We start from the raw sequence: 23,414 nt of genomic DNA on the forward strand, positions 1-23,414 counted from the left end.
ACAAAACCGGTAATTAACCAGTAATATACCGTTTACTACATGCAGTGGGAAAGGGGTTAAACCTGCTTTGACCCGTTTAAAAAAACGGGTCAAAGCAGGTTTGGCAGTGGGAAAGCAGCATAACAGACGTGTGATTTTGTGTACAGTGACAGAGGTTTGTGTAAAGTGATAGAGGTGTGTGTATGTGTAAAGGTGATAGGTGTGCCTGTATCTGTGTGTTTCTGTAAAATAAGTGTGCTTTTATTGAAAGTTTCTAACTAAATTAAAGTATATGGGCCAAATGTACTAGCCGGAGTTCAGTGGCTGTTTGAGATGCCGGCTGAACTCAGAGGTTGTTTTCAAGAGGCAGACATTTACAAGGAAAAACCATGATTGCCTTTTAAAAAAAAACTCAGACTTCAGCCGGCATCCCACACAGCCCACACAGCCACTGAACTCTGGCTAGTACATTTGGCCACAAGTGTTCTTTTAAGGAAAAGAGGTATGTGGGCAGACAAATGGGCAGACCCTGTGGTGCCTTGGTGGAGTGAGCAACGGCGGGGTCTGTGGCAAGCACTGCGTCCGGGTTGCTTCTGCGCTGTCAAGCAGGAGCTGCTCTGCCGGTCTCTGCAGACAGGCAGCTCCTGCACCTGCCTGTCAGCGCAGAAGCAACCCGGACCCAACGCTCCCCACAGACCCCGTTGTCGCTCGCTCCACCAAGCCAGTGCCTCACCAACCACTAACCTCACCGCACGTCACTGTTATATGCCATATATCAGAACATTCTCTTAAAAATGGAAATGTCTTCTTTTAGGTACCTTTTCGAATTCTTAAAGTTCTATTATATATAAACCCAGTCGGAGACGTCCATAGCGAAAACACTGAGGAACTTATCCCTATACTTTTTGGTATGTCAAAGCCATAAATATACTCCTAATCTTTCTTCAAGTCATCACCTTAATTCTTGGAAACCATTATTTTTCTTGTTTTCCTCGTTCTTTTCTTCATTCATCTTTTCTTACTAACACCTGCCTTTTTCTCATCCATCATTTTTTGTCAAATGATAAATGTCACATGCTGATAATATTAGCCTACAAACACTGTAAAAATGATTTTAAGTGAAGTCCTTCTTTGTATATTATTTATTTTAAAAATTGTTATTAAAATTGTATGATATTTAAAATGATTATGCAAGTTGCAAAATTAAGAATCTGTATATGTTTATGTTCATAGCGAACCCCTGATGAAGTCCCGTGTTGGGACGAAACGCGTTGGGATCGTCTATTGTACCGATATGAACTGTACCACTGAAATTTTTATGATCTGATCTACCCACCATTACAGTGTGGATCCAGAGACATTTTAATAAATTTATATATGAATTTTGGACTTTACTTTTATGTGTATGGAATTCCAACTTAAGGCTTTGTAGATCTAATCATTGAAGATCTCACCAAAGGGCGCCAACCCACAACTGCTATTCATATATATATATATATATATATATATATATATATATATATATATATATATTTGTATGTTATAATGACAGAAATATCACTAACATGATATTACACACCAGATCAGTGCACTTTTTCTCAAAGATTGCACACCTGATCTTCTGTCACATTAACACCATTACAAAGCCACAGCTGTATCACCACACAAGTAAAATCTTTAGCATAATTCACAGACAATACTCACAGACAAAAAGCACATTGTCGCCTCACTGACTGCAGCGCATCGTTGCCTCACTAACTGCAGCACCTCACAGTCTCACTGGCAGCAACGCATGCAGGCAGCAGCACATGGCAGGCATGCTGACATCTCTGCTTTGCTGACTGAGACACACATTTCCATACCGCCAAACATTCTAAATAAGTAAGTCGGGACTTCTGCACACTCCTGAAAAGGGGACATGACCTCAGCAAAAGGATGCATGGTCGTGCATGAAAGTGAGCCACATGTTCTTCTTTTGTCACTATGGGGACATACGCCCCCAGTCCCTCTATATCATAGCTGCCTACCCTCCTGCATTCTGCAGGAGACTCCCTGAAATAGCAGCAATCTCCCTCATTAGTCTAGCAATCTCCCTCATGTCACCTAGCCCACATTACACGGTTACATTTTTTGTGGAAAAGAAATGAGAGCTAGATACATTTACATTGAATCATCAGCACCATTTCCCAGCACTAAAGCAAGTATAGTAGCTCTTACTAACTACTTTGGGTCTCATCTACATTTGGATATGTCATTTTAAAAGATTCCACTCAGATGTAGCAGTACACACCCACACATCTACGTGCCTCTTTGACAATCTCTTTTCAAAATCTCTCCATGGAACTAGCCACGCCCTTTGGGTGGAGCAGGACACACCCCCTCAATGGGGGCGCTTTGCAAAACTCTATTACCAACTATAATCTCCCTGAAACTCGTTTTCAAAAGTAGGTAAGTATGCTGTATATACAGTGACTGCATGGTGTGTACTATGTTTAATTGGCCAGCTACTGCCCGCCAGGGTTGATTGACCTTTCAAACATCTGTGCAGCATCTGACCAGACATGTTGGGGGTGCCCGACAATAGAATGTGCCTGTGTACTCCCCCATGCACACGTCTATGCCCCATTCTCCCCCATAGCAGTGGTATTAGCCCTCTGAGCCCCCATTCTCTATGTATCTCAACCTTCCACCCATAGCAGTGTCATTAGCCCCTTGAACCCCCACTTTCCATGTGTCTCTGCCTCCTGCTCAACCCCCAGCTCCCACACACCATATGTTCCCCCTCAGAACAGTGTCACTTTCTAAAGGTGTCCCCTTATAATTAGCCACCTGCCCCCCACTCCTCATAGATCCCCCCCCCCTCCTCCATAGCAGTGTAATTAGTCCCCGTTCTCCCACTCCCCATACCCCTCATGCAGCTCTTACCTTTACTCTGTGTTGCTGCTGGGGCAGAGACCCACAGCTCCACTGGCTGTACCTGGCTTTCTCTGCTTCTTTTAGTGTCTGGCAGTGTGCAGCCCCACTAATAAACTACGTGATGTATGACCTTCAATAGTTTTACCTATCGATGGGCCAGTCATAATGGGCCTTATTCTGGTTCACTTCTGGTGGACTTTACACATACATATATATATATGTGTGTGTCTGTGTGTGTGTGTGTGTGTGTGTGTGTGTGTGTGTAGGCCCGCTCGAAGATGAAGCTTCTGTGTTTGTGCATGTGTGAGAAAGAAATGTAGTTTCACTCTCTGCCAGCAGTGTTTCGGAGACTAAGACACTAGATATATATATATATATATATATATATATATAATCAGTACAATATCACTAGATATATGCGCTAAACAAGGGTGGTTGCTACTAACACTCGATCCCCTACTAGAGGGATCAACAATCCAATACACAACCCAATAGTGTTGTACAGCGCCCATGTGCAATTTACCGATACAATGATTTAGTCTTTCCACTTTTAATAAAATATTGTCAACCAAGATTTATTTTAAATATAAAACATTTATTATAAAACATATAAAAATTATATACTCTTTGAAAAGAAGTGTTCTCTTGGAGTTAGGATCACACCAAATACCCGACACGTTTCGCCTCTTTAAGAGACTTCATCAGGGGTTTGACATATTTTTATATATATATATATATATATAATTTTAGACTATGGAGAGAGAGAGAGAGAGTAAGTATGCTATATTATAATTCACCTGAAATGTGCCACTTTAATGTTGAGCATGTGTATATGCTGTAAAAGCCATGGTAAAATCCAGGAATATCTATATTGTTCATCGTTCCTCTAGTTGGCTACTTCTTTATTGTAGAACACATGGAGCATACGCTGCATCATCATTTTTATGCTTTTAGAAAGTCTTTTGTGGAGGAATTGTGTCAGCGATCTAGCAAGTGACATTGTTAGCCAAATTTCTGTCAGCATTTCTGATGTATTTCTTATTTAGAATCATCCTGAAGCTATTGCTTCCAAAGCTGTACATGAGGCTAAGTAGATGGCATTTATGAATCCATTTCTTATAAATAGCAAAATTGTTTTGGCAGGTAGTGTTAGATCACAGTTTTGTTATTGCAAATCAATTAAGTATATAAAGAAATACTTTCCTGTAGAAATCATTTCTCTGAAATAGTGTTTAGTTGCCTTCCTAGGAAAAAAATATGTTACTATGCTGAAATCTGACAATTACGGCAGCTTTCATTTTAAAAGTCAACAAAACAAGCTTCAATTCTATTGGTTTCATAACTGCAAGTGGATACAATCAATTTAATCATAAATTAGTCACCCAAAAAAACAGACCTAATGTAATAACATAATGTAAAGAGCAGACAGTAGTTAAAGAGTCATATGGCAGACAACAAGGCGGCTATTAAAGTCTTGTCCTGTTGCTATGGATATAATCTAAAACTACATTTATACAAGATGTTCTGCTTCTGAACATGTCTCTCTGACTTCCCATTCTGGAGATCCACCCATTGCTGGCAATCATGTGGAGACTGCTCTTCGGTGCCCCTGTTGCCTATAGCCATCAGCATTAACAAAACATACATCTCATGATTCTGAGGATGTTCTCTCCTTACAGTACCTGTCCACGCAGAAAAGAATGGAATAATGTTCTGAGGGTTTGTCTACTATTACTTATTTATGAAGATGAAAGAGAAAATGGTGCTTCCCCTTGTGTGTTATGAGTGAGCAGCCTGTGGGGGTTGGATGGCAGCTGTTCCTTACTGCCTTTTATTAGATAAAACATTGCATTTTAGTAATACTACTAGTATACAACTTAGGGCACATATTGGTAAGCCTGCTTAGTTTATTACATTGTGCCAGATAAGCATTGCCATAAATATTTATTGGTGAAATGTGATAGCAGAGGCAGGACTCTGGGAGGCAATGGAGTCATCTGCTGCTGGGCTCCTGTTCCCAAGGGTGCACCTCTTCTCCCCTTCAAGTTTGAATCAGTCAAATGGAAGCAGTTGATATTGCTAATGTGGCTGACTCTCACCCTTCTAACATCATTTTTGCAAGTGTCACACCCTGTGTTAGAGGAGGGGGGGGGAGCACCAACACTAATCTTGCCTCCGGGCAACTGGGATGAACTTACGCACCACTTTGTGCTAGTGTGCCTGATGCAGAGTGCCAGTGAGTGTATTGCCCTACTGTATGTAGATTTGAGTTGATTAATTGTATTACCTAAGCCTGCCTGTGGCTGGATGGTGGAGGCTACTCAAACATGCCAAGTACAGTCAGCTCTTGTTTGTGCCATTGTGAATACATGCAGGCTGGGATACAGACGAATATACATATGAGAGAGCCTTGTATGTGTGGGTTGTGTAGGGCTGTTAAATATAGTGATTGATAAGGATGACAGTCACCACCAGTACTATTTTTCTGGGAAAAATAGGTCCAGGAACTCCAGGTCTGGGGGTGTAACAATTAAAAAAAAAGTGTATGTATATATATATGTGTATAAATATATATATATATATATATATATATATATATTCTGTAATTCCGCACTCCCAGCCAACAATGTAACAAGTCGCGGTGCTCCTTTAAGGTGACACAATGTGTCCCAATGTATAACAGGGTTGGATATTCCAATAAGGGCACTCACCAGTAAATCATGAAAGGTTTATTCAGGGTACATTACCAATCAGGCATAGTAGTCAGTCTACGTTTCGGCCACCAGGTGGCCTTTCTCAAGACAGGTCAGCTTAGACATCCACACAGTACAAGTCGTATCCTGACTTTTGTACTGTGTGGATGTCTAAGCTGACCTGTCTTGAGAAAGGCCACCTGGTGGCCGAAACGTAGACTGACTACTATGCCTGATTGGTAATGTACCCTGAATAAACTTTTCATGATTTACTGGTGAGTGCCCTTATTGGAATATCCAACCCTGTTATATATATATATATATATAGAGAGAGAGAGAGAGATGTATTGTATTTAGAAAGAAAGGCACTCACAGGTGCAAATGCACAGCTGATGCTGATTGGTGCTTGGTCATGTTTTATGTCTGTGTGGGTGGATGTACACTAGAAAAAAATGTCCTTTCTGATTCATTAGTCTCATTAGAGGTAAAGTGGAGAAGTTGTCCAAAACAACCAGTCAGCTTCTGTCCATTCTCTAACACAATCTTCAATATGAACGTTAATCGCTGATTGTCCACATAACTGTGACCCTCTACTTGGATCTGACTTGGCGCTCTACTTAGTTACTCTGATAACATTTACTCACATTGTAGTTTTTGTTTTGAGTATAGTATCGAGGCCTCTACTGACACCCCCCCCCTGGTGGTTGAGTCCCCCCTGTGTTTAAGAAACCAGCACCGTGTTCTTGAACCGGTCCTGGTTCCAAAAATATGGGGGGGGTCCCCTGTATTTTGGAACCAGCACCGGGCTCCAACAGCTGCTCCAGTCAAATCATCACCCCCTATTTGTTCTGATGATTTTTGTTAAAGTTTAGGGCCCTATTACATTTGTGATTTTGAGGAGAGTGCACATTTTTTTTTTTATTGGTCATGACAAAATGAGCATTATCGCACACTATTGTGTATGATTTGCATTAAATGTTCGATTTTGGCAATTTTTTGACCGAAGAATCATACATTACTCAAAATCGCACCCTAATACAGCTATCCCACATGTGAAAAATGTTTCCATTCCATATATGCATTGGATGATATCAGGATGTCGGTGTTCAGAAGACTGATAGCGGCATCCCTGGTGATAAGTATTGCGACCCTAATCCCTTCCCCCCACACGCAGCCTAACCCAAATCTTCCCTTTTTAGAGCATATAAACAATCCCCTCCCCTTGCAGCCAACCCCTATCCCCCCTTTTATTTCAAAATCCTAACACCTTTCATACAAGATTTTGATTCACTATTTTATAGCTAATTTGTTGGGCAATGTAGGTGTATGAAACCTTTATCTATGACAAAAGGGAGCTTATTGTCATGGGCTGCAACGGCATCCACCGCTGCTATTCATGTTCTATGTACTCACTGGATAGGCACTCCAGGTTTTGGCTGATCCACCTTGCCTTGTTTCCATGCATACCTTAGTCTGTCTTAGGTGTGGCTTCTAACCACTTGGTATATAGATGTGCTGTAAGCACTGAACCCTGTCGGTTATACTCCTGTGATATTCCTTATACTGTCTCAGAGATTCCTAGCAAACTCCTGTCTGAGATTATCGCAGAGTCCAGTGTATTCCAGCCTGTGGATCTAGTACCTCAGTGTAACAACTGTGTCCTAGATTGCTCCAGCCTGTGTCTGAGTATTTCAGTAAGCATACCTGCCATGTATCTTGTGAGATCCTGCCTGTGTCAGAGAACCATTGCATCCGGCTTCTGCCCAGAGGTATTGTGAGTATCAGCGGCATCCCCACATATTGTGGAGGTCGTTGCACCTTTCATTACTATCTGCCATTGGTATTCTCGCAGCGCCAGCTGGAGCCATAGGTCATGTCCCGTGACAGTCATGGAGGCAGTTAGGGCGCAGGCCTAACCGCATACTGATTTGTTTTGTTTGTCTCACGGCAGATGCCAGAGACATTGGTCTAGCCTTGCAACAGTGTCACATAGGTGGTTAGGTTGCAGACCTATCCACACTACCTTGGTTATAGTTCTTGTTTGATTTATTGCGACGGATTCGCATTATAGCGGTAAAGGCCGCAAATGCTGTGTTCAGTCCTTGTCTGCAAGGTTGCATGCTCTAGTTTATGTTCATGTGCAGAGCCTAGTTTATATTTGTGTTGTCTAGTCAGTGTATCCTATTACTAGTACCCTGACTCTGTTGGGACAGGTGGCATTTCAGTGCGGGGTGGAGCTAGTCTGCCCTGGAAAGGCGGCTATTAGTGGTGAAGTCTAAGACCTCTGCAGGTGCCAGCCGACTCAGGGTATAGTAAGAGTCAGGGTCAGGCTCAGGTGCTGCTTTGGCTTCCCCATCTCGGCCACGGAAGCACAATTCAAGCATTAATCTACACCTTGCAGACCTGCCAGTCAGAGCGAGGATTAAATCTGAGTTCACCCCAGATAATCATAACATTGAGCATTGATGTGACTTAACAAATTTATCCAAACAATCATTTTTGTCTATTTCCCAGTGTCTGGGAGTAAGTGGTTGATTGTCATTTGCTCACATACATTGCCAGATTTTTATTCCCAACAGATAGATTGGACAGATAAATGTGTGTACCCAGTGTAAGAGAAGAATGATCGTGCTTCACAGTGCACACTCCTTAATTTCACTCCTTCACCTTTCACAAGTCATCAGTAATAAAGGCAAATTTATCTTGAGAGCCTTTTGTCATCTGTCTGACCAAGCGTTTCCAGGTTATAGGGTCAACAGTGTCTAGATATAAAAGTGAATAGGTCGACACCAAAGGTCAATATGTACAACATTGACAAAAGATAGACATGTACAAGGTCGACACAACCAAATTTTGAAAAGGTCGCCATGAGTTTTTCATATTATTTTTGTGTCAATGTTGACACCTGAGCATGTAGACACCCAATTAGTGTGGTGCATACCCTTGCATCCCTTGAACTGCTTTGACCTACCATCCAGATAACCTGACCAAGCATGCCTCAGATCCCCATCACCACAAGTGTCTCTGCCTTCTGCTTCCTTATGTGTACACCTCCTCTCCCCAGTGCGAAGATGTGGCTGGTCGCTTGTTCTTTTTAATGAAAAGTTACCAGTGTTAATCTGAAGATATAAGCTTTATAGTAGCTTCCATACTCAGGTTCTCAGATGCTTAGAATATTCACACCTGAAATTAATTTATTGGTTTCTTGATGTTCTCTATACTACAGATGTGTCCTGATACATCTAGCCTCTGTAGATATGACAGCACAAGATGTCTGGTGTGAGGAGCCGCTAGGTCCTGTGCATCTGAGCTAGAAATGGGTATATTTTGTTGCAATGCAGTGTTCCTTGGAAACACAAGTATACTGCTGATTTATTTTATATGCAACAGTTTTATATATGTGTGCAACTAAACACTATGCCACCCTCTGTAAGCCCCGCCCCCTAAGCGCATCATGATGTTGAACAGAGGACTCGGGGCCACAAGCAATAGGAAGTGCAGAACTGCATGTAGCACCCAAGATACACTCAGAGGGGCACTGCCACAGTGCTACTGGCTGCAGAACCATGGGCCATGGAGTGGCAGCAGTTCTGCCCACAGAGCCCCGCACTCTGTGTTTCAGCACCACTTGCACACCGCTAGCTATGGCACAGGTGGCGCTTTCAAATAATGCACATTTATTCTCTCAACATTTCAGGTATTTTGAATTAGTAAAGGCCCCCATACACAGAGTAGTTTCTACTATTCTGCTGTACCCCTATACTTCTTCTAAAGGTGTAGATTACATTTACCTATTTTGGTTCCTAGAATATATCTAAGCTACATTCTCATTTAATAATCAGGCAGCTGAGAAATGCTTGGCCTCTATTTGGTTGTTCATTGCAATTATTATTTAAGTGTTTACATTTGAGTTAAACAAGTATATTTTTTATATTATTGTATGTTTTTCTACAGTGGAAATCATATATTTCAAGGTCTGGCTGCCGGTATTGCAGTGAATGAAAATGGAAGAGGTCAAATAACAGGTACTGTGCAATTCTGCTATAAAACATAAGGGCCGCAATGAATATACACTTACAGTATACACTTGTTTGTGCTATGGATTTCAGAATGTCTGCATATTTTTCATCCCTATTAGTAGACAGGTTTAAAAATATTTTTATACATAGTAAATAGAAACTTACTGCTGATTTGGTAATAGCAGGCACGTTAACCATTGAAGGCAAAATTGGTTCAATTTTGCAGGTTTGGTATTATTTGGGGGTACGTTTAGGAAGTGCTATAATTATTAAGCCAATGGGCATTTACCACATTTGGAGTACTGCATGATTCTTTGCGGTCCGAAATCCCGTAGAGAACCTGACCTATGGCTGGTGGAATTATGGTGTGGGTCTCCTTTTTATGTTCCACCAGCCTTGTCTGGTAAAGCCTAATATTGGTTATGGAACATCATGGATACCCCAAGATGTCCCCTCATTTTTTCCACTACAAGTGTAATATATGAGGCCTAGGGTTGGTTATCATTGGGAGTCTACACAGATCATAGGCATATGTTCAGCTAGTACTTCAGACACAACTGCCTGTTACGTAACTTATTTGGATGGGTTTTTGGTGGGCTCTAAACCTGCTACTTAATAAATGTGGGGTTTCTATGCCAATGATGAAACCATTAATGATGTGTGTATCCTCTGTGCAGTTGCAGTAGATTGGGCTTTGGTAAATAATTCTGCAAAATGCAAACCCACCAGATAAATGCAAAAAAAAAGAAGACAGGAATGCAAAGCCGCTGCTTAGCAAATATACCCCTTGGTGTCAGTTGGTGTCTCTGCAACCTTTTTTTTTTAAGGCATACACATGGGGAATTTCAGCCCCTGACTAGATCACTTAGAAAAGGAGCATGGAATGCTCCTTTGTATGCCTTGCAGCAATGCCGATACATGGTTCCACAAGCGTCTGTAACTCCTGTCTGGGAAAGCCAGTGCTTGCAATGACTTTCCCCAGATCATGTGGCTTTGCCTGTTATAAAAATAGGCAAAGTCCCACTCAGCACGAACGCTCAGCACAAAGCATTGCAGTGTATTGAGTGGGTGTTCCCCATGTGCTGAGCACTCAGCCAGAATAGCTAGGTCGCCCCGTGTGTATGGGGCTTTAAGGTCACCTCTTCCCTCAGATTCTTTAATACATAAAGTTAGACAATTAAAAGAGGAATTTGAAGTTGATTTATACATAATACATAGTACATTTACATAGTTCTATTGAAATAATGACATTGGTTCTAGTAGTGCTAATACATTATACTTAACACTGCAGTACCTAACAGAAACTCTTCCCATCTGTTCACAGAATGTTATAACTAGCTGTAATGTTCCCTGTAATGTTTAAACAGATGGTGATGGTATGTCTTTTTTCTTTTTCCCCCCAAAAAATATATTTTTCAAGGACACAGACCAGCAATAACTTGGCAAATGAAAGCTAACAATGACTTCCATTGTATAGCTCAGGGCTGGGCAACACCGGCCCTCCAGATGTTGATGAACTACACATCCCAGGATGCTTTGCATTAGTTTTGCTATCTGGCCATGCTGAAACTGATGCAAGGCATGCTGGGATGTGTAGTTCATCAACATCTGGAGGGCCGGTGTTGCCCAGCCCTGCTAGCTAGAACATAGCCATTACCATCATACCAAGCAAGTCTTAAAGCATCAGTTCTCCAATTACTAACCTCAGTATAGCTTACTCTGCCCCGGGGGCCCAAAATTGGGTCTGGCCACTATACAAGAGTGCCGGATGACTGCCCGACAGTCGGGATTCCGACGGTCAGCACTCCAATATCGGAAACCCGACTGTTTAAATGCCCGACAGTCAGGATTCTGACTGACCGGGGCTATTCTCCCTTGTCCATGACCCCCATAGAGGGAGAATAGAACTTGTGGTAAGCGAAGTGAGCCACCAAGCCTGCTGTATGGTGAGAGCTGCGAGTCTGCAAGGGGCTTCTTTGCGCTTACCCCCTGTTGGAGCACCGGCAGTCAGGATTCCGATGTCTGGATACTGACTGTCGGGATCCCAATTGACCGCCATACCACACCCCTGTACAGTGGGTCAGGGAAGCAAGATATGGTAAAGTTTCATAATGTAGAGGACATGGGGTTTAAGTAAAAAAATGTTCCGGGAGCCCACCACAGAGCGGTGTATGTCGGGCACACCATGGGCATGGGTCCGGTATGCATTTGGACACTGTTGTAACGATTTGTATGAAACCAACACAAGTTAGCTTAATTGGGTCCAGATTAGGTTCACGGCCACCAAAACCACCCATCCCTACCTTGCGGGTGTCCTGGGCAGGGCATTATTAACCAATAGGCTGATTAGGCTGCAGCCTGGGTCACTGGCTCCATGGAGAGCGTAGCGCTGGCACAATAGATTGGAGCACTTCCAGCATAGGAAAATGGTATAGATATTTAAAGAATGAAAATCACCCCATTTAAATATGTGGTCACCCTAATATGCAGGCACATTTTTATGTAGAGTTTGTGGAACAGCCAGTCAGTCGGGAGAGCTGACTGTTGGTACTTATGGGGAAATTTACTAAGATGTGTATTCTACTTCACATGTGATGTTGCTATGGGCAACCAATCAGATCCCGTCTACTATCTTCTAGAGCAGGGCTGGGCAACACCGGCCCTCCAGATGTTGATGAACTACACATCCCAGCATGCCTTGCATCAGTTTCAGCATGGCCACATAGCAAAACTAATGCAAAGCATCCTGGGTTGTGTAGTTCATTAACATCTGGTGGGCCGGTGTTGCTCAGCCCTGTTCTAGAGGGTGCTAAATAAATAAGAAGTAGATTCTGATTGGTTGCCCATAGCAACATCACATGTGAAGAAGAATACACAACTTAGTAAATTTCCCCCTTAATCTCTCGCCACGTTATCCCTCTCCAAGGCTTAGTACATCTTACCCCTAGGTTTTTTAATTCTATGTTTGTTTTTATTGACTATCATAAGCTGTAAATTTTGTAAACAACATTTATGTAGGTGGCTGAGTTTCATTTATTCATTAATTTGGGTACTTGTTTCCTAGCACGGCGCCAGTGATTGTATCCATCGGGACCCCAAAACTCGCGTCGATTGCATCGCATGCAACCAAAATCGCATGCGATGCGATCAACGCGATTTTTACATTGGAATCAATGTAAAATGGTCCCTGAGACCCGATTTTACATTGGCCCCAATGTTAAATGCCCCCCAGACCCCAATTTTTATTGTTTCCCAACCCTGATGGGTGAAATGCCCCCATTGTTAACGGCACCCCACGATGAACGCCAAGCCGAAGCGTGGCGCGCGCAGCGAGCCTGCGAGGGGTGGCGGTACGCGTCCTTCGACCTTTTAATACTCCCACTATCCACGTCGGCGTGGAGTTGATTTTATATTGTGTGGCAAGCGCAGCGAGCCACCGAGCCCGAAGCGTGGCGAGCGCAGTGCATTACTTCACAGATATTACGCGTCCCCACGCGGGGCTCGCTGCGCTCACCACGCTTCGGGCTCGGTGGCTCGCTGCGCTCGCCACACTATATAAAGTCAACTCCACGCCGACGTGGCTAGTGGGGGTATGAAAAGGTCGGAGGACGTGTACCGCCGACGCTCGCCACGCTTCGGGTTGGCGTTCATCGTGGGGTGGCGTTAACAATGGGGGGGGGGCATTTGTCATGTAAAATACCCATAAGGGTGGCTATACAATGAAAAAAACGGGTCCATTGGCCCATTTAACATTGTTCCATATGTAAAATCGCGTCCATCGCATCGGTCGCATTGCATGCCTTAACTTAAGGCATGCGATGGACGTGATTTTTTAATTGTTGGGGGAAAAGGCTAAAAATAGCCCTAAAATCGCGTCGGTCGTGTCCATCGCATACCTTAAGTTAAGGTATGCGATCACCTACGATGGGCGCCATGCTAGGAAACAAGTACCTTCATTTCTTATGATTCCGCATGAAACTGGATTTCATGGTAAATTTAAGCCTACATATTAGTATTGTTTTTGTAAGTAAGAGACAAGTTCCTGTACCCAGGAAAGAGCTCCCTTTACATCTGGTATAATTATTCACATTTGACTAACCTCAGTGCAGAAAGGTATGCTAAACATTCAAGGACATTTATAATTCATGGAATCCCATCTCACCTAGCAGCCTTGCTGTACCCTCTGAAAACTGTGCATCCTTTAAATATTGTAATCACACTGTGCACACATGAGCCGAACATACACATAAAAGGTACCTTATAATAAGAGTAGACAGTGTATGCTGCACCCAAGTGGCTGAATACGGGATCTACTTCACATTCTAGTACTTGCACAGATTACTACAGCAGTAAGTAGGTCAGTGGCATTCAGTTGGATACTTGTTCTCAAAGCCCCCAGGAACTTTTTCTCTATACCGAATTATTTTTAAAGGAGCAAGGGAAGATGAATGCGCAGTCTATAGGAAAATATTTTCTTCTGAACGTACAGATGTTGCACACATGAATTTGTCTTTCATCGCAAAGCCTGTCTGCTGCCGTGCAGTAAGGTTTCTCCACTCAATATATTGATGTTAATAAATCATTGATAAGTTATACAGTACTTGCATTTCCATGAGTAACCCTGTGGCTTACTGTAGAAACATTACAAGTATAAAGTACAGAATAAGGCAGTTTACACTGGCAGATGCTGCCGATAATATATCACCAATATATGGAACTACATTTGAAATGAATGCATCCGTCTAGCATTTAAAAAACAAACCAAAAAAATACATGACGTTTAATAGTGGAGATCTGCAAGTGATTGACAGCTGCCTCTTCTCAGACCATGGAGATGCTGCAATTTAATAAAAAGAAAATAAGGGGGGGGGGGAGCTATACAGTTAATGAAACAATACAATTCCCATACAATAATTTGCAGTGTAACAATATAAGTAAAGTCAAAGCATGCCTTTATACCAGAGCCACATGGGAGGTGCACCCACTGTTTCTATTAATACATAAAATAAATTAAATTGCATAATTTTGGACACAAACTATGAATACGATTTTGATACATATGATTTATGGCAGTCTGTGAGACCAGCTAAGCATGCTGCTCTGATAATACAGGTAGGTGTATTTTTATGAGTAGGCCTGGAGACTCCTACACAAATTCTCAACCAACACCAGCAGCACAAAGACTAGACTGCTTATCACTATAAAGGCCCATACACACTGGGCGACTTTGAGCTGAAAGTCGCTCAAAACAGCAGGTTTGAGTGGCTTTCATCTCAAAGCCACCCAGTGTGTATGGCCCGGCGATGAGCGCTGCTGCGCGCTCTCGCAACATCGGCGGGAAAGTTGCTCATCTGCTGGTTATACTTCCAGGATGGCTTTGCATAGCGCTCCACTATGCAAAGCCGCCCCCCCCCCCCTCCCTCCGTCGGTGCCGGGCAGGGGGAAAGCTGCTCAGTGTGTATGTACTGAGCGGCTTTCCCCGCAGCGATGAACGCGATCATCGCTGGGCATAGTCGCCCAGTGTGTGGACCTTAACAGGGAGACCATGAGTGAAAATCAGCCCCAATGTGGTCATTGCTGTGACCAGCCTGAGGCTGTTTTCTCTAAGTAGAAAATGGACCCTACATTTATGGACTACACAATGCAGTGCTTCTATGAGGATAGGAGATGCATGAAAACCCCAACCTGCACCCTACTCCTGTCCGCACAGTCTGAGCTGAGGGGATTGGAGTAATGTACAATATTGAAGTGACACATTAGCCTGTGCTTGTGATATCATGCGCAAAAATAACACGCACAATTGTAATAGAAGCTCAAAATTTTGGAGCTGAAGGGGGGCAGCTCTTAATGACTAGTGTGGATCTTTTTTATGGTGATTTTTCAGGGCTTTTTGGTTGGCATTTATTTTATTTAGACCAGGCATGTCAAACTCAAAATCCCAACTGGGCCGAATAATCAAGGTCTAATGGTGTGTACACACGTTAGATGTGCCTTAAGATCCTATCCACGATCTGACCAGATAAGATCGTGGATAGGATCTTAATGCACATCCGATTTGCATCCTATCTTGACTATATAGTGCAGATCTGCACTATATAGACAAGGCAGCCAAGACTTTCTGGCTTCCGATACGTGAACGCGCATCGGGATCGGGATCGCAAGGGTTAAAACCCTTGCGATCTGCATCCGATGCCGATCTGATGTTGACTATATCGTCAACATCGGAAAGGAAATCGGACCGTGTGTACACAGCATACGTCTTGTGCGGGCCGCAAGAAATAGAAAGAGTCTTATACGCAATTTTACTCTCCTATATAAAATAATAATACCACATATCAGCTGTGCTATACCCCTCCATATATAAATGTGTGGTCCCTATATAATAATAATAATAATACCATACATCAGTGTGTGCCAGGGGCTGTTATTCCCCCTTATATATCACCAACGACAGTGCCTGATACACATAATTGCCCCACGGTGCCAGGTAACACATTTGCCCCCACGATGCCAGGTAACACATTTGCCCCCACGGTGCCAGGTAACACATTTGCCCCCACGGTGCCAGGTAACACATTTGCCCCCACGGTGCCAGGTAACACATTTGCCCCCACAGTGCCAGGTAACACATTTGCCCCCACGGTGCCAGGTAACACATTTGCCCCCACGGTGCCAGGTAACACATTTGCCCCCACGGTGCCAGGTAACACATTTGCCCCCACGGTGCCAGGTAACACATTTGCCCCCACGGTGCCAGGTAACACATTTGCCCCCACGGTGCCAGGTAACACATTTGCCCCCACGGTGCCAGGTAACACATTTGCCCCCACGGTGCCAGGTAACACATTTGCCCCCACAGTGCCAGGTAACACATTTGCCCCCACGGTGCCAGGTAACCCATATGCACCATGATGCCAGATAATACATGTGGCTGCACCACAAAAATAAAAAGGCATCTTACTGCTGGCAGGCATGGACTCCATGGAGGGTTACTGCACCCCGCTGCTGACACCTTCTGCCGGCAAGGCACTGGGAGGTTACTGCTGAAGCACTGATCTCTGCTGCCTCCGGCAGGGGGTTACTGCAGGCCACTCTGCTCCCTCTCACTGCAGCCGCTCGCCTCCGCTAACCTGCCTCCGCCGCCAAGCATCTCAGCCCTGCACTGTGTCAGTGTGTGGTGACATCACCCGTGCACCCGCGCAATGCACTACTAGGAATGCTGAAGCCAGGAGAGGATTCAGAAGAAAATGTGCAGTAATTTGGGACGCCAACACAGAACTTCCAGAGAAGCTTTGTCCTGAGAAATGCTTATAATCAAAGTGATAATTACCAGGTGTCATTTTTTGCACAGGGCTGATATAAGCTTTATTACTACTTCATATTATTACTTCCTGTTTTATGAGCAAAGATGTAACGCCGCTTCCACATAACAAAGCCTGGTTAGACTCGGGATCCCGGGTCCGGCGCATTCCCATTTAACCCGGTCGACCCAGGTTTAACCCTTTTTATAACCCAGGTCTAATTGCTGGGTCCTTGCATCAGCAGCCCAGCAATATCCCGTGTCCACCTCTGAAAGAGTTCCTAACTCCTAGTCATAAACATGTAAATAGTCCATTATTTAACTATGATTACCTTTTGAAGGGTTATTCATTTATTTGGCTCTTGTTAGTTTTTATTTGCCTTCGATACTATTTTAATTGCTTAATTTCTTGTATGTAATATACAGTAGTTGTTCATTGAATATGAACTATAGGGGTTATTGAGCATGGATCTCAAAAGCAAAATGGACAAAACCAAGTGCACTGCAGATGGGGCAGATGTAACGTGTGCAGAGAGTTTAAGGTGTTAATACATTTGTCCGATTCAGGACGATTTCACCCGATCCCGACGGTTTGGGCTGAGAAATTGGCCCAAATTGGAGGCGTTTCATGTCCCTAGGGGTCCCATGCATATCGGACCTAAGCCAGAGGTTGGACTTGCTGCCCCTCCATCGCGGTGTGGGACGGGGTCGCATGCTATGCATCGCATGTGAAAGGACAGCATGCAGAAGGTCAGGGGTTAGGTGGCCCATTCACTGGTGTGATACATTGCAGTAGTGTATGGGCACTTTTGGATTTTGGTGGGGTGTTCTTAAACTGAAATCTAAATTGCAGTGTAAAAATAAAGCAGGCAGTATTTACCCTGCACAGAAACAAAATGAGTATGGATCATTTGGTTGACCCAGGAAAGGTCAACACTCCTTAGGCCAACACGGGAAGGTCGACAGAGACTGAAGGTCAACAGGGCTCTTAGGTCGACCAGTGGAAGGTCAGAGTGGTTTTTTTTGTTGTTTTTTGGGGGGTTTTTTAGGCGTCTAGATCTAGACGTCTAGTTCTGGACTCTGTCTAAGAGTCCAGAACTAGACACTTAGCTCGCATTGCTCACTATGCTAATAATGCTTCGGGCATGGTGCCTTGCTACGTTCGGCACAGTATTCTATTCTCCCTTCATGCCCTAGTGGATAGGGCATGAACTATGGGAAAAAGTACAAAAAAAACATGTAGAAGTTCTGCATTTTCGACCTAAAGACCCTGTCGACCTAAGTAGTGTCGACCTTTCTTGTGCCGACCTAACAACCGCATCCCAACAAAATAACACCCAAATCTAACTCTCTGCACATGTTATATTTTCCCCACCTGCAGTGCACATGGTTTGGCAAATTACAGAAAGATGTTGCTTTTAAGATCCTTACTGAATAACCCCCCTATATCAGCAACATTGTAAATTGACATTGTTTAATAAGTGGCATTTACTATGTATTCATATATGTTTAAAAACACATCAAAGTCTATTTATTACAGTATACATCCTGTGACTTCATTTTGCAGGTTTTGACTCAACCTTGCACTTAATCGACTCACTACCTACAAATAGCAGTTATCCCCTTAATACTGTGGGTTTTACAGTCGGCACAAAATTAACATAGTGGTCAAAATGGGATGTACAGTAATAATTTGGATTGATGTTAATCTGTTAAGAAAATACACAACTGCACAAATACAAATATACAAACACAAATGGGTTAGCGACACAAAGTTACTCACCATAGAGCGCTTAGCATGAATTGCTTACTTAAAAGAGCAGCTGCTTTTGGGGTCAGTCCCCAAATTTTTAAACAACAAAGAAAACACAGATAAAAGCAGCGCTGACACAATTAATAATGGGTGAATCAATTGAATATATTAAATATTTTTTTTTATATATAATTTCATACATTTAAAACAATTAATTAATAGAACACAATTAAGAATAAAACAAAAATAGATATAAATGCACAGTGTTTCCAGATCTCACGTGGGTGAATTGAACCCTGGTCGGGGGGAGAGTGATAGAACCTGCACTGTCCACAGCACAACAGTCCGAATGGATGGAGTCCAAAGTGCGGCAAGCTTGAGTCCTGTAAGTTGTCTGAAGGAGTGGCTGATGTTTGGAGCCTACCTACCACCTCACGGCCATTTGTATGCAATGTAAAAGGGAATATTAGTCGAAGACTTCCAATAGTTAGGGACCCAGCGGTCAGAAGATTGAGCAGGTGAATTCTCCAACAGTCTCCACGGTTCTGGAACAAACTGCACCACCAACGCGTTTCACTGGACTAGCGCCAACTTTATCAAGCTGATAAAGCTGGCGCTAGTCCAGTGAAATGCGTTGGTGAATTGCTTTGCCGGCCTGTTCGCACCTAGCAGTGCGGGTGGTGTCATGGGATGGCGGCGGCGAGGGGTCGTGCGTTGTTAATGCCCAGTCATTCATGAGCGTTCCCATGAAAATGGTGGGCACTCCCATGGAAATTCGGCAGTGACGTGGGGACGGACAGCTGATGTCAGCGGATGTCGGATGTCCGCCCAGTTCCTGTACAGCCACCCGCAAATTTAAGACACCAGAGTGACTTAGATATGTAAGCACTGTAGAAATCATTCAAATAATTTCGCAAGGCTGCAAATGGATGTTTATGTTAAAAATCCACGGCGTGTGAGGGGGGGGGGCGTTCGTTTGGGCGGCATTTTAGAGGACCTGCAAAGCTGCGAATTAGGCAGCTATGCAGGTCAACCAGAATCACCCCTTATACCCCAACGGTTCCCAAACTTTCTTGAATCAGCAATTTTTTTTTTACGTTACTCCTAGTATAAAAGTTTTTATTTATTTTTTCCTTTTTTTTTCCCCCAAGGACTTTAAGTTTTCACACTTTACTGCAATGCGCCATAACAGCTTTTATGGAGGTTTGTCAATTCCTGAAATGATTGGTTATCAAGAAATAAGACTATTAGATGAGAAGCCCTCGTGTAGCTTTACAAAACGGGGATAGTTTAAGACATGTCAGTATTAGTTTTTTTAATTGATACATTTCGTAAAAAAAAATTTGTGCGGTACGGTTGTGCTTCTGCTTTGTTCATATGTTTTGTGATTGGCTGCGAACTAGCACTGGTTTTGCCTGTCACTTTGACCATAAATTATTTGATTTGGTCCAGGACCACCAACCGGAGACACCCCTACAATTGTTGCAGCACTCCAGGGTGCCTAGGCACATTATGGATCATAGGAAAGATAGTGTCTTGATCGACACTGAAATGACGACATACACAAGGTTGACATTGACAAAAGGTCGATACAAGCAAAAGGTCTACATGGAAAAAGTTAACATGTGTTTTATATGTTTTTGGTGCCAATGTTAACATTTTGGGATCCACTGCTATACGCAATAACATTGACTACTTGCGTAGACCTATGGTGATGCTGGCATCATGTTTATGTATGTACATGATTGCAGCTGATGGCAGATACATGGCCTGAAAACAGCCATAACATTTATATTTTCGCGGTGTGTAAAATATGTAGGAGGTGGTCCTTAATTTTAATGAAGATCAAAATAAAAGTTAAATATTAACAAATAGTCATAGTACACATAGTATTTTGGGACGCAAGGGTGCCCCCAAACAGAGTTTTCTTCCTTCTTTCTGTTCTCTCTTGAACTAATAGTCACATTTGACCTATTCTAAAACTCGGGGTGCACCACTGACTGTCACACTGAACCCAAGGAAGTACCAAAAGGGTGTGGTGACTGATAGTGAGATGGTACTCACGTAGTCAGTAGTCCCAAAATACATCAATTAGACCACAAATATCAATTAATATAACATAGTGCTCAATAAGACTAGTGCGTTCCCCATCCCACTTCCCCTTTCCCTCTATATACAACAGCCATAACATGCCTGTGTTTTTGCTGCCACACCCCATTATCTCCTCCAAAAGTAATTTCCTGCCAACAACATTGTTAAAAAGCTCACTGTGATCGCAAAGGTGCCTTGGCGCATGCTCGCTGCACATGCGGCGCCTGCTGATACTCATGAAAATGGCATCATTTAGGCCCTAAAGGAGGTTTTGATAAATGAGCAAGCTGAAACTGAAGAGGCTTGAGTCACTTAGAAACATAGAAACATAGAATTTGACGGCAGATAAGAACCATTTGGCCCATCTAGTCTGCCCCTTTTTTATCCTTCAGGTAATCTCAACCCTTTTTGATCCTTATTTATTTGTAAGGATATTCATATGCCTATCCCAAGCATGTTTAAATTGTTCTACAGTCTACCACCTCCTATTGGTAACAGAATTCTTTTTGATTACAGGATATTGACATCATATTTAGTGGTATCTCCTTTTTCTAAATATAATAAATTGTTTTATTTTTTGACAGAAAATGTAATCCGTGAAAATCAGTGGGGTGGAGTTGATATCCGCAGAGGTGGTGACCCTGTGCTAAGAAGTAACCTTATATGTTGTGGGTATTCGGATGGAGTGGTCGTAGGAGAGCGAGGCAAAGGTCTTATTGAAGGAAACACCATTTATGGTAAATTTATTTTGTCTTTGTGCATCAATAACATTATTACTAAATCATTATAAAACCAGGGGCTACATCCAAGGCAGATATTCTCCCATTCGTCATGGTAATATGACCAATAACTGTGCTGATAATTGGGTGAAAATTCAGACATGCTTTTGCTCTGCAAGCAACTTTATAATAATTCTTACCAATGCCCAGCCTAAAACTAAGAACACTGCAAATACTTACACCCATTCCTGCAATGAGTTGTCTTTCTACAGGGTCACTGTCTAGGGCAGTGATTCCAAAACTTTTATGAATCACGACACCCTAGAGTATTAGTATTTCAAGGCACCCCTAGGCCTATTTAAAAATATTAAATTAAGTCATTTGTGTTTATATGTCCTTTTTAGATTTAATTATGTGGTGAGGGATATGATTCACTTCTGTTTGTCCACATATGGAGCAGTACGGATGGTGTAATGGTTAGCATTACTGCCTCACAGCACCCAGGTCATGGGTTTGATTTTCCACCATGGCCCTAACTGTGCAGAGTTTGTATATTCTCCCTGTGTTTGTGTAGGTTTCCTCCGGGTACTCCAGTTTCCTCCCACAATCCAAAAATATACTGGTAGGTCAATTGGCTCCCAACAAATTTGACCCTAGAATGAATGTGTGTTCGTGTACATGTGGTAAAAAATATAGAAAAGACACGTTTTGTGAGAAACCAGCGCTGGATGAGGTGCAGCTGTGTCCTTTGGAAGGGGTTAACGCCCTAACCCAAAGTTAGACATATACAATACAAAAAGATTTTGAAAGGACTAGCGCAAATTAGAAGAAACAAATAGATTGTTATCTTGTAACTGAGGATCTTCTATTTTCTGTATCAGATCACTCCTAGTTTCTGAAGGAAACTGACTTACAATAAAATTCAGGCAGGTGTACCCGTAGCAGTTTCTTTAGAGACACTTCAATTTCTCAGGGAACAAACAGCATGAAATAGACTTACATGAAATTCCATTCACACGTGCACATCACGGTTTCTTTGTCTTTAAGATGATGGCGGACACCAGATCGCAGGTAAAATGATTTACTGTATTTGAACAGCAATCCAAGTGATCCAACAAAAAAAGTTTAAAAAAGTTAAAAAATAGTCCCAAGCATGTAGGTAGATCACCGGCGGCTGTTATCCTCTATCCTCGGTGTGCTGCAGACAACGCCGGACGGGAGAGGAGAAGTCTGTGTCGCGCCACTGTAGATCTATCCTAACACTGCTTGTCAAGTGCGGCCAATCAACTCGTTTCAGATAGCAGTCTATCCTTTTTCAAGATGTGCCGCTTGAGTTGCCAGGGATGCTTTTAACAGCAGTCTGATACATCATGTGATGTCAAGCCGGCCAATGGGGATTTGCACCTATGTCCGGCTTCAGCATTTAGGGAACACACTGGGCAATTTCATAAGTCTAAAATCTAAGTAACATTTAAAAGCAAATAAAATACTATACTCAATAAAAACAATTAAAACATAGCGTCTGAAACAGTAAAATGATGACACTGTATATAGCAGCATATTTACATCGTGTTTAGCAGCGTATTTAAACATATTGCACATAAGATGGATACAATATTGCACAAGCCCTAATTAAGCCTTCAACAGATTAACATATGAATGCATACATTTAACTCGTATGTGAAGCCGGACATTTGGGAGGGAGAAAAATGAGAGAAAGACAATCAGATTAATATATGTTATGATCACATTATATAAGCCATTTATACTCATAATCTACATTGAGTCCATTGGGGACCATAGTATTCAATGTGAATATGCACTTCATTTCCATTCTGGCTAACCGCTCTTCTACATCATTTTGTCTCCAGTTGGCTTTACAGATTTTGATACCACAAAAAGATTTTAAACATCTGATATCACAACTGTGTTTCTCCTTAAAAT

At 42.7% G+C, this 23,414-nt stretch overlaps 1 protein-coding gene across 1 annotated transcript in view; it reads left to right on the top strand.

Annotated features, from left to right (window-relative positions):
* FBXO10 (F-box protein 10) overlaps nt 1-23,414 on the top strand; it is a 143,391-nt gene that overhangs the window by 89,956 nt on the left and 30,021 nt on the right. The window contains exons 7-8 of the mRNA XM_083179690.1: nt 9,543-9,613; nt 21,336-21,488. Coding sequence (XP_083035816.1) covers nt 9,543-9,613; nt 21,336-21,488 — 224 coding nt within the window. The remainder of the gene's footprint in view (nt 1-9,542; nt 9,614-21,335; nt 21,489-23,414) is intronic.

The sequence above is a fragment of the Crinia signifera genome, chromosome 1 (genome assembly GCF_055691185.1).
Source record: "Crinia signifera chromosome 1, ASM5569118v1, whole genome shotgun sequence".
NCBI lineage: Eukaryota > Metazoa > Chordata > Amphibia > Anura > Myobatrachidae > Crinia > Crinia signifera.